At 38.8% G+C, this 13,214-nt stretch overlaps 1 protein-coding gene across 1 annotated transcript; it reads right to left on the minus strand.

The window, feature by feature from the left end:
• Positions 1–2,444: 2,444 nt before the first annotated feature.
• On the minus strand, positions 2,445–10,784 carry LOC148544896 (uncharacterized). Its single transcript, XM_088499008.1, has 2 exons — positions 10,739–10,784; positions 2,445–2,794 (listed from the first exon to the last, which is right to left on the minus strand). Exons 1-2 carry the CDS (start codon positions 10,782–10,784, stop codon positions 2,445–2,447), a joined length of 396 nt encoding a protein of 131 aa, XP_088355134.1.
• Between the last annotated feature and the right edge of the window lie 2,430 nt (positions 10,785–13,214).

Genomic DNA, 13,214 nt, shown 5'->3' on the forward strand with positions numbered 1-13,214 from the left:
TTTATTATCACCCTCTAATTGGAATTAATTGACCAAGGAATTGGCTGTTGATGAATTTTAGAGGAGACTAGGAAGGTCTAAGGAATTAGGGTCTAGTCACATAGTTTGCCATTAATTAAATCCTACATGATTAAAATAGTTAGTAAGAAAAATTAATCAGAAAAAATAGATAACTCTGAAACCTTAACTATCTTCTCCATATTTTATTCCCAACTTATTTATCTGCCTGTCTTTAATATTTTTAATATTGTTTAATGTCTTTTATATTGCATCTCAACACTATTTTCTGTTTTGTCTAACTAATCCTATCAAATGCTATTGTTGTTTAATCCATCAATCCTCGTGGGATCGACCCTTACTCACGTAAGGTATTACTTGGTACGACCCGGTGCACTTGCCGGTTAGTAAGTGTGGTTGTAAATTACCGCACCAGCGAGCGAGTTGAGGGTTGGTCGTACTTTTACGTTTACTCTTGCTTTCTGACTGAGCTTGGTGTCAGGTTCCCTTTTACGAATTTTGAATGTGGTGTGTTGTTTTGGTTGAATTGTGCTCCTTCCCAGTTACATCCTAACTCTTAGGGTTTTGTTCGTGCTTTTGAGATCCTGATGAGCATTCTGGAGCATCCTCCTTCCTTGAGGGTTTTCTTTTCCTTGTTTCAATCAAAGGGGGTCAGGCGTGGTTTGTGGGTAAACCTTAATAGCCATCCGCGTCGGTCAGTGTTTTCCTTGTATAAGTCGTCGTTCAAAGATTTTAAAACAATGTTTGTCAAGGTTAGAAGTGTCGAAGATGAGTTTCCTTTTTATTTGAATGAGTTCTTAGAGGAGAGATTCCCCCTTTCTTGGTCTCCCGAGCCTGCCCAGGTGCTTGATGTTGATGATGGGGTTTTTGATGACAATGTTGTATTGGACTTTTTATTAGAGGAGTCGATAGGGTTGTTGTCTGTTGTGGATTTGTTGAAGTGGGACTCAGATAAGGAGGCCGTTTTGGATTATCTAGGTAAATAGTTTTAGCCTTGTTTCCTGGTATGGTGGCATGGTTGTTACTGACGTTCTTTGTTTTTGTGGTTTTGTTTGCAGCTGAAAAAGCCCCCACTATCACCACTACTGGACTGAAGTCGTTTTTCACTCAAAGGAAGAAAAACGAGAAAGAAGGGTCAAAGACTAATGCGGGTAAGGGTGGTGATGCTGTTGCTCAAACTGTGGCCAATCCTCGTCTGAAGAGAAAAAGGCCTAAGACTCGTGCTGAGAAGGCTGAGAGTAAGGAAGAGAATTCTCCTGCCCTTTCTATTGTGGAAGCGGCGTATGAGTCTCAGAAGAGGCTTCATGTCTACCGTGAGGATGATAACATGAGGTCTTTATGGTCGAGGTTCTTTCCTTTCGCTACTCTTGCCGACGAGGTTTGTCGGTTCCCTGATGACTTTAAGATGATTGAAGAGGTTGGTCGCCCTGGGATGAGTCATTTTCTTTAGGTAATTTTGGCCTCTTTGTTCATGTTTACCTTTATGTGTAATGCTTCTGATTCTTATGGCTTTTGTCACAGGTTATTGGTGCTCGGCTTGTTGCTATTGGAAGGTTTCAAGAGCTTGCTGTTGAATCTGAAGTTAAGGATTCTGTTGATATCTCTGAGCTTTCTGCTGCCATTCAAGAGAAAGAGAAGAGGATTATTGAGCTTTCTTCTTCTTTGAAAGGGAAGGAGGATGAACTTGCCGAGGAGAGGCGTCTTCATGGTGCAGTGGTTGAGGCTGGTAAGGTTTTGAAATCTGATAATGGTCATTTGGTAGCTCGAGTGAAAGAGTTAGAAGGTGAGGTGTATGAAGCTTTTGCTCAGGGTTTCGAGCGAGCTTCATATCAAGTCCGAGCTCTGTTCCCTGAGGTTGATGCATCCAAACTTGATGCGACGAAGATCATTATTAATGGCGAGCTGATTGACGATGAAGCTGACAAACAAAGTGATAGTTCAAGTATCGGGGATAAGATAGAATAGTGCTTTTGGGGTTTGATTGTTTTGCTGACGTTTTGGAAGTTTGTTTTGTGTATTTTGACTGATTATGACTGTTTTGTTTGTTAAGACTTTTGCCGAGTATGAAGCTCGGCTGATCTATTTTCACTTTATATGTATGTTTGTATATGCGTATGTTTGGATACATATTTGGTATTGCCGCGGCTTTACGAATCATAGTCATAGTAGAATATATCTGTTGTTTAGTGTTTGAATTTATCACGTTGACTTGACTGGGTAAGGCGTCCGGCCTCATTAAAACCCTTTTGAGTAAAACCCTTTTTTATCGGGATAAAACCTCAAAATGGGAAAAAGAGTACCTTCATCCGCTTTGATGTACATTATGATTGATATTTCCTCAAGGAGGATACATTCCAGTTTCCTGATACAGGGTTAGCTAGTAATGTTTCTAGTTGATAAGCTCCCTTGCCGAGCACTTTAGAAATTCAGAACGGGCCCTCCCAATTTGCTGCTAACTTTCCATGTATTTGTGGTTTCCTTGCCTCTTCTGTCTTTCTGAGGACAAGTTCTCCTTCTTCGAACGTCCTCGGGTTGACCTTTTTGTTGTGTCGCTTTTGTATGAACTGCTTCATTGCTAGTTGTTTTATTATTGCTATCTCCCTTTCTTCGTCGATTAGGTCTAGGTCTGCTAGCCGTTTGTTGTTGTTTTTGCTTGCATCGTATAGCTCAGCTCTCAAGCTAGTCGTTCCGACTTCTACGGGTATGAGGGCCTCGGCCCCGTACACTAGTTTGAATGGGGTTTCTCCTATTGCTGACTGGATTGTCGTTTTGTATCCTGATGAGAGAAATTTTGCGTGGTCTAGAAATTGCGGATAAACCCTCGTTGCAAGTATAGTTTCTAAACCTTCAAAAGTCCTTTCATACAAACGTGTTGGTTGTCACAAGTAACAAACCCCTTTTAAATTGATAACCGAGTATTTAAACCTCGGGTCGTCTTCTCAAGGAATTGCAGGGAGGTATGTTCTTATTATTGGTTATGAGTCTTGTAAATTGGGGGTTTTGGAGCTTGGGCAATGAGCACAGATATATTTAAATGACAAATAAAATAAATAAATAACTATAAAATAAACTTTTGGCAAGGTATGAGAAATTGGAAGTTCAGACTTAGTTATTCTTATCAATAACAATGAAAGTTGAATCTTAATTCCACTTAGTCAACCCTTACTAAAGTAAAGGAAAGTCAAGGGACTAATTAGTTTGATCTTCGAATCCTATTTATTTCCTAAGAAAAGGTTGGGATTATTGAAGCTCAGTTCAATTAGCAAAGATAACAGTTATCAATTATGTTGAGATAAGATAACTCTTGAGTTACTGCTTTCTTAACCAAGACCAAAAGAGGAAAAAGTAAATTTGCTGGAATAAAAATGCCTTCAGATGTAAAGCAACAATAACATAAATTAAAGGGAGCAATCATGAATTGAAATACTTCAAATAACATTAATAAGGGAAATTATAATCTAACATGAAGAGTTCATAAACTAAATTGGAAGAATAAATAAAAAATAAAGAACCTGGGATTGAGAGTTACTCCTAAAACTAAGAGAAGTCCTAAATCCTAATCCTAAGAGAGAGGAGAGAACCTCTCTCCCTAAAAACTACATCTACTCCTAAAATTGTGAATGTGAAAGCCTGTTTATGAATGGATGTATTTCCCCACTTTATAGCCTCTAATCTGTATTTTCTGGGCCGCAAACTGGGTCAGAAACAGCCAAGAATTCGCTGGTTGCGAATTCAAACATGCTGATTTTCCGTCACTATGACGCGGTCGCGTGGATGACGCGTTCGCGTCGCCTATCGTCAGAGAAACTATGGCATATTATATATCAAATTGAAGCCCCGGACGTTAGCTTTCCAACGTAACTGGAACCGCATCATTTGGACCTCTGTAGCTAAAGTTATAGCCGTTTGAGTGCGAAGAGGTCAAGTTGGACAGCTTAGCAGTTTCTCCAACTTCTTGTATTCCTTCCACTTTTGCATGCTTCCTTTCTATCCTCTGAGCCATTCCTGCCCTGTAATCTCTGAAACCACTAAACACACATATCAAGGCATCTAATGGTAATAAAAGAGGATTAAATATAGGAAACTTAAGGCCAAAAAAGTATGTTTTCAATCAAAGCACATAATTAGGAAGGTAAATGTGAAACCATGCAAATAGTATGAATAAGTGGGTAAAGAATTGATAAAAACCACTCAATTGAGCACAATATAAACCATAAAATAGTGGTTTATCAACCTCCCCACACTTAAACACTAGCATGTCCTCATGCTAAGCTCAAGAGAAGCTATAAAGATGAAGAGGAATGGTAGATTAATATGAAATGCAACCTATTTATATGAATGCAACTACATGCAAAATGTTTCTACCTACTTAGTTAAAAGTAAACAAATCTTTCAAGAAGAAATATGAACTGGATTTCACTAATTCAAATCATGAAAATGAAATACAAATAGACTTGCAAGAAGAAAATAGCTCATGAAAGCCGAGAACAAAGAATCGAGCATCGAACCCTCACTAGAAATGTATGCACTCTAATCACTCAAGTGTTTTAGGTTCGATTCTCTCAATTCTCCACTAACCTTGCTTTCTAAGACTTGCTCTTCATCTAACAATCAACATAAATTTAATGCACAGATACACATATCAAGAGGTCTTTTAAGGGTTGTAATGGGGTTAGGGTCAAGGTAGGATTGTATTTGGCCAAGTGGACTAAAATCTGAATCCTTAATTAACTTTAAACTTTCCACCTAACTTTAGACAATCCATCTAATCATAATACCACGTCTAACTATCCATTAACCATGTTTTTCACATATTCATGCATCCTGATTTGAGTACAACTCATATGCATTGCTACCAACATTTACTTTGGGGCATTTTGTCCCCTTTCACTTATTTGCTCTTTTTCTTTTCTTTTTCTCTTTTTCATCTTTTTTTTCTTTGGTTTTTCTCAGTGCATATGATTAAATTATTGAATACATGAACATATCCTAAACATTTTTTTTCACATTTTCATAAAGATATATAACACCCAATTCTTAAACCAAATGTTTCCAAACCCACTTTTTCCACACTTAAATCATAAGCACTTTCACTAGTCTAAGCTAACCAAGGATTCAAATTAAGGACAATATTGTTTTCCGCTTAGAGTTAATGATGTGCTAAAGTAAAGAATAAAAGGGATAAAATAGGCTCAAATTGGTTTGCAAAGGATAATGAAAGGTTAAGGCCATATGGGTATGTAAGCTCAGTGAAACAAAGGCCTCAATCATGTAAGTGTATGCATACATCAAATAATGGAAATATAGAATTAAGCAAGACAAAGATCACAATTTTAGAGAGAAAAACACACACCAAAAATAAAATATTGGTTGGTAAAATGCAACCAATTCAAATAGGCTCAAAATCTCACTGGTTTTGTGTGTTCGAGCTCTAAACCATGTTCCAGTATAATATTTCTTCAAACAAGTGTAACATTAAATTTTATTCAAATTAGTGAAATGCTCTAAAAGGTTTCTTGAAAAAGAAAATTTTACTTCAACCAAGTGGTAAAATATGCACAAAATCAAATAATCATGCAATCAAACATGCAAATGTAATAACTAACAAGGAAAATAAACCATTGGTGTTGAGATAGAAGAGTAACTAACCCATGGAGATCGGTATCGACCTCCCCACACTTAAAGATTGCACCGTCCTCGGTGCATGCTAAGATGTGCAAGTGGATGGGTTGTTCCAACTGACGCTTTTCTCCAAGGATTGTGCAGATGGACTTGTTTGTCTCCCCTTAAGAAGTTTTTTCGCTCCCTTCGTGGTGGCCATCCTGAAAGAAGAGGGAAAAGAAAAAGTAACCCAAAAATAAAGATAGAAAATAAATAAAATATGGGTGTTAATGCCAGATAATAAGGGTCTCAATTACATGGTAGCTACAACATGCAAATGAGAAAACAGTAGAAGTACATGGCAAATCAGGAATGCAAAAATTTGCAAAAATAGGGAAGAGAGTGTGGGTAAGGAGAGATAATAAAAATTCATGTCAATGTAAAAGTAATACAGATATAAAAGATTGGCATTGATATAAATAATATTACCTATCCAGAATAAAACAAGTCACTAAGCACCCAAAATAATTCAAGAGAAGATGCAACAGTTAAATAGGAAAATTTTAACAACAAAGGAAAAATAATGAATTTAGAAAAGAAAACAAAAATATGCACAAAATTAAGATGCAATGAATAAAATATGCAAATAAATTAAGTAAAATAAAATAAAAGATAAGAAGAATGAGAAGGGAAAGAAGGGAAGAAGAAGTAAGTAAGAAAGGAGGGAGGAAAAATTAGGATTGGGGGAGAAAAGATAAGATATTTGGTGCGACGCAATCGACGCGGACGCGTGGGGCACGTAGTCGCGTGACTTGCACTTATAAGGATTGACGCGGTCGCGTCGGTCACGCGGTCGCGTGACACAGTTTATGCTAGCCTCGCGCTCGCACAACTCTCTGTTCAAAATCATATTAGTGCCAAATTTTAAGTGACGCGATCGCATGGGCATGCGATCGCGTGAGTGGGCTTTAAAGGAATATGACGCGGTCGCGTGGGAAGGATTATGCGTTCAGCACCAATCCAGCACCACTCTCGCACAACTTTCGGGTGTGCACCACTTTGACGTCGAAATCTTGGTCACGCGGCCGCGTGGGGCACGCGGTCGCGTGGGAGGCCATTATTCCCATATGACGCGGTCGCATCAGCGATGCAGTCGCGTGGGACGATTTGTGCCACTGGCACGCCTCCAGCCACGCTCTCGCGTGACTTTCTGTTCGTTTTCTTTTCTTTCCATTGCACTAGTGACGCGGACGCGTCAGCGACGCTGCCGCGTCACGTGCGTGTTTTTTTTTTTTTGAATCTGAAAAAAATATGCAGAATGTAGTGTTATATATGAATGTGATGCAAAACTCCAGGTTCAATATAATAAAATAAAATAAAACTCGAAAATAAATAAAACTAAATAAAAGTGAAAAAGGAACGATCATACCATGGTGGGTTGTCTCCCACCTAGCACTTTTAGTTAAAGTCTTTAAGTTGGACATTTGGTGAGCTCCCTGTTATGGTGGCTTATGTTTGAACTCATCCAGGAATCTCCACCAATGTTTGTACTTCCAGTGTCCTCTGGGATCCCAAACTAGGCGCAGAAAGCCTTCAAGTAAGTTAAAGCAAGTTACAAGACCCCAAGAGTGTTGATTGCCGGAATGAATTCCGGGGTCCCAAATCTTGCTTTTGCACCCGTCTTCAAGTTGATTATCATGATTCCATCCGGGTGGTTCAGCTTTAGAATTCTCACTGAAGCGTCCAAACAACTTCCTAGACCCATTCAATTGAGCTTTACACCAACCTTTGCGTTTAAACTTAAAGCTTCTAACCATAATGAACCTTGCAGGACAGTTCTTACCACTGACCATCTTCCTCTTACTCTTAATGCCACAAAGAGTTCTAAGTTGACCATCCGTCTCCAATAGCCCATATTCAAGTGGAATTAGAAAGTTAAGGGATATGAATTTTACCCACTTGAATGTTGTGAAGGATGATGGCAACTTAGGGGGAGGGGTCTCTAATAACTTTGGCATGGTGATTTCAAGCTCCACTCCCTTGTGCTCTTTGACAACTTCCACCTTTTTGCAAACTTCTTTGATTTCAACCTCTTTCTCTTGAATCTCCATCTCTTGATCAACCTCTTCCAAGTCTTTAACCATGACATGCCTTGGAGGTTGTACACCCTCCTCAACATCAAATGCAACCGTTTTGGAAGGAGGTTCTATGTCTTGACTTTCCCATGGAGGTTTAGCATCTCTTAAGTCTTCAACCACTTCTTCCTCTGCAACTATTATGGCTTCCTCCACTTGTTCCAATACAAAGCCATGTTCCTCATTGTCCACCGAAGTTTCTAGTGTTTCCTTCATACTTTGCTCTTCTTTTGATTCTCCACATGTAGCCATGAGAGTTCTTTGAGTGCTCAGATATTGGGAAGCTATTATATTTATTAACTCGCCGAAGGCGGCCGCGAAATTTTGCACACTCTTATTCATCCTTTCTTGCCTTTGAAGAATAACATGAAGTCTGTCATCCATTGGAGGTTGGGATGGATGTGAGGATTCATTGGTTGGGAGAGAGGGTTCATAATAGGAAGGTGGTTCATCTTAATAATGATATGGAGATGGTGAATATTGAGATGGTGGTTCATGAGAGTAGTTGTGTTGGAAAGGTGGTGGTTCTATGTATGGTTCATTTGGCTCATAAGGTGGTTGGTATGGTGGATGTGGGTTAGGGTCATATGGAGGTGAATGGTGGAAAAGGGCTTGTGAGTATGGTGGTCCAAAGTCATGTTGAGGAAAGGGTTCATAGGCATATGGTGGTGGTTGTTGATAGTCCATTGGAGGTGGTTGTTGCCATGAGGGTTGATCAAATCCTTGTGGCTCTTCCCATCTTTGATTGTTCCAACCTTGATGTCTGTTCTCCTTGTAATTTCCTCTTCCTGCAATATAATTGTAACCAGACTCATAGCCAAAGGGATGAGAGTTCATAGTAGTAAATAAAAATTAAAAACGAAAATAAAAATAAAATTTTAAATTAAAAGGTTATTTAAATTTTGAATTTGAAAATTGAATTTTAAAATTTGAATTTTAAATTTTTGAAATTTGAAATTTGAAATTTTGAAATTTTTTTTTAATTTGAGTTTTGAAATTTGATTTTTGAAATAAGATAAGATAAAATAAAAAATTTAAAATAAAAACCAATAACCTCTTAAATTAAGAAAAAGCAAAAATAAAAACAAAAATAAAAACAAATAAACAAGCAAAAATAAAATATTTACAATAACCAATAATAAGGCACACGTTTGCAACTCCCCGGCAATGACGCCATTTTGATGAGAGAACTTTTGCGTGGTCTAGAAATTGCGGATAAACCCTCGTTGCAAGTATAGTTTCTAAACCTTCAAAATTCCTTTCATACAAACGTGTTGGTTGTCACAAGTAACAAACCCCTTTTAAATTGATAACCGAGTATTTAAACCTCGGGTTGTCTTCTCAAGGAATTGCAGGGAGGTATGTTCTTATTATTGGTTATGAGTCTTGTAAATTGGGGGTTTTGGAGCTTGGGCAATGAGCACAGATATATTTAAATGACAAATAAAATAAATAAATAACTGTAAAATAAACTTTTGGCAAGGTATGAGAAATTGGAAGTTCAGACTTAGTTATTCTTATCAATAACAATGAAAGTTAAATCTTAATTCCACTTAGTCAACCCTTACTAAAGTAAAGGAAAGTCAAGGGACTAATTAGTTTGATCTTCGAATCCTATTTATTTCCTAAGAAAATTTTGGGATTATTGAAGCTCAGTTCAATTAGCAAAGATAACAATTATCAATTATGTTGAGATAAGATAACTCCTGAGTTACTGCTTTCTTAACCAAGACCAAAAGAGGAAAAAGTAAATTTGCTGGAATAAAAATGCCTTCAGATGTAAAGCAACAATAACATAAATTAAAGGGAGTAATCATGAATTGAAATACCTCAAATAACATTAATAAGGGAAATTATAATCTAACATGAAGAGTTTATAAACTAAATTGGAAGAATAAATAAAAAATAAAGTACCTGGGATTGAGAGTCACTCCTAAAACTAAGAGAAGTCCTAAATCCTAATCCTAAGAGAGAGGAGAGAACCTCTCTCCCTAAAAACTACATCTACTCCTAAAATTGTGAATGTGAAAGCCTGTTTATGAATGGATGCATTCTCCCACTTTATAGCCTCTAATCTGTGTTTTCTGGGCCGCAAACTGGGTCAGAAACAATCCAGAATTCGCTGGTTGCGAATTCAAACATGCTGATTTTCCGTCACTGCGACGTGGCCACGTGGATGATGCATTCGTGTCACCTATCATCAGGGAAACTATGGCATATTATATATCAAATCGAAGCCTCAGACATTAGGTTTTCAACGTAACTAGAACCGTGTCATTTGGACCTCTGTAGCTAAAGTTATAGTCGTTTGAGTGCGAAGAGGTCAGGCTGGACAGCTTAGGAGTTTCTCCAACTTCTTGTATTCCTTCCACTTTTGCATGCTTCCTTTCTATCCTCTGAGCCATTCCTGCCCTGTAATCTCTGAAACCACTTAACACACATATCAAGGCATCTAATGGTAATAAAAGAGGATTAAATATAGGGAACTTAAGGCCAAAGAAGCATGTTTTCAATCAAAGCACATAATTAGGAAGGTAAATGTGAAACCATGCAAATAGTATGAATAAGTGGGTAAAGAATTGATAAAAACCACTCAATTGAGCACAAGATAAACCATAAAATAGTGGTTTATCATACCCCCAGAGGACTTCTGGTACGAGGTCTGCCCATTCACTTTTTACATCATCTAACTTCTTTTTTAGGGCCTGCAAAATAACTATGTTAGCTGATTCTACCTGGCTATTTGTTTGAGGATGTTCGACCGAACTAAAATGGTGTTTAATGTTGAAGTTTTGTAAAAAAGTAGCGAGGTTATGGTCTGTGAATTGCCTTCCATTGTCGGAAATTATTTCCCTTGGTATGTCGTAACGACATATGATGTTTTTCCAAAGGAAAGACCTTACCTTTTCGGCCGTGATACGTGCCAGGAGTTGTGCTTCAATCCATTTGGAAAAGTAATCTATTGATACCAAGAGAAACTTTACCTGTCCTGGCACTTTCAGGAAGGGGCCGAGGATATCTAGTCCCCATCTATCGAAATAGCTTCTCGGTGGGTGTCGTTGAGACATTAGCATGCTTCTGGCAGTTGTCGCATGTTCTCACTTTGGTCATGCAATATCTTTTTATTGTTGGCTAGTAGTATCCTGTTCGCAATATCTTGGCTGATAGAGCTCGGCCACCAATATGGTTTCCGCATACTCCTTCGTGTGTTTCTGCCATTACTATTTCAACATCGTCTTTGTTGAGGCACTTTAAGAGAGGTTGTGAGAATCCTCTTCTATATAGATTGTCTCCTATTGCTGTGTAGTAGCTTGCTCTTCTTCTCGGCGGGTGTTGTTGAGACATTAGCATGCTTCTGGCAGTTGTCGCATGTTCTCACTTTGGTCATGCAATATCTTTTTATTGTTGGCTAGTAGTATCCTGTTCGCAATATCTTGGCTGATAGAGCTCGGCCACCAATATGGTTTCCGCATACTCCTTCGTGTGTTTCTGCCATTACTATTTTAGCATCGTCTTTGTTGAGGCACTTTAAGAGAGGTTGTGAGAATCCTCTTCTATATAGATTGTCTCCTATTGCTGTGTAGTAGCTTGATCTTCTTCAGAAGAGTTGTGCGTTTTGTTCGTCTTTTGGGATGGCTCCTGTCTTGATATACTGAAGAAAAGGTGTTCTGCAGTCCTTCACCTGTATAATACTCAACACCTATTTAGTTCAAAGCTCGGTTTTTCGAGTGTCAATTGTGAAAGTGTTGATGTATGTGGTGTTAGCCTTGTTGTGGCTAATTTAGAGAGAACATCAGCTCTTGTGTTTTGTTCTCTATTTATGTGTATAATTTCAAGCTTCTGAAATTTTGAAATGAGATCCTTTGTTATGAGCCAGTACTTCTCTAACAAAGGATATTTTACCTGGAAGTCACCCTTGATCTGCTGGACGACAAGTAGTGAGTCACAATATACAGTGAGCTGAGGTATTTCCAAATCTCGGGCGAGCTTTAGCCCTGCTAGGAGGGCTTCGTATTCTACCTGGTTATTGCTTGCTGGAAAAGAGAATTGTAGGGACTGCTCGGCTATAACCTGTTCGTCTTCTTGGAGTGTTACGCCTGCTCCACTTCTGCTTTTATTTGCTGCACCATCCACGTAAAGTTTCCAGTTGTGATCCGATTGCTTGTGTTCAGTTGTCAATTCGGAGATAAAGTCGGCTAGTATTTGAAGTTTTGGGGTCTTCCGAGGTTGGTATTGGATGTCATACTCGGAAAGCTCGACAGACCACTTCGTTAAGTGTCCAGCTAGCTCGGGTTTAGTTAAAATCTGTCGAAGCGGTTGATTTGTTCTGACTATTATACTGTGGCTTTGGAAGTATTGTCTCAATCTCCTCGCTGTTGTAACCAGGGCTAACACGAGTTGTTCTATCTTCGGATACCTGGTTTCTGGTGGTTGTAAAATTCTGCTGACAAAGTATACTCGGTTCCATGTTTCTCCTGTTTCAGAGACCAGCACCGAGCTTACAGCATGGTTAGAAACAGATAGATACAAAAGTAATGGTTTACCGAGTCCTGGCTTCTGGAGTATTGGTGGTGATGATAATATTTGTTTGAGTTCTGCGAAAGATCGCTCGCATTCCTCTATCCAGTTGAACTTTTTGTTCTTGGAGATTGTCTGGAAAAAATGGTATGACCGGTTTGCTACCGCGGGTTGGAATCATGACAACGCGGCAACTCTCCCTGCTAGTTGCTGTACTTCCTTTATTGTCTTCGGGCTGTTCATTTTGAGTATAGCCTCACATTTTTCTGGGTTTGCTTCAATTCCTCGTGATGTCAACATGAATCCGAGGAATTTTCCTCCTTGAACCCCGAATGCACACTTCTCCGGGTTGAGCCTCATGTTAAATGCCCGGATTTGTTGAAAAAATTCTCGTAGGTCGTCACTGTGTGATCCTTGCTCCGAAGTCTTTGCTACCATGTCATCTACATATATTTCTATATTTCGTCCTATTTGTTGTTGGAAGACCTTGTCCATTAGTCGTTGGTACGTTGCTCCTGCATTCTTAAGGCCAAAGGGAATAACTTTATAACAAAAATTTTCATGCTCTGTTATAAAAGCCGTTTTGCTTTGGTCTTCTGGATGCATGAGGATCTGGTTGTACCCAGAGTATGCATTCATGAAGCTCAGGCTTTTAAACCCAGAAGAACTGTCTACCAGTTTGTCAATACAGGGTAGAGGATAGGCATCTTTAGGGCAAGCTTTGTTTAGATTTGTAAAGTCGACGCACATGCGCCATTTACCTGAGCTTTTTCTTACCATTACCACATTCGAGAGCCATGTGGTAAAGCGGAGCTCTTTAATGAAACCGGCATTGAGTAGCTTCTTGGTCTCTTCTAAGGCTGCCTTTGTTTTTTCGGCCCCGAGGTTTCTCTTCTTCTAGGCCACTGGTCTGCTTGATTCGTTTATGGCGAGCTTGTGGCA

Source organism: Arachis ipaensis, chromosome B9, assembly GCF_059453495.1.
Source record: "Arachis ipaensis isolate K30076 ecotype BB chromosome B9, ASM5945349v1, whole genome shotgun sequence".
Lineage (NCBI taxonomy): Eukaryota > Viridiplantae > Streptophyta > Magnoliopsida > Fabales > Fabaceae > Arachis > Arachis ipaensis.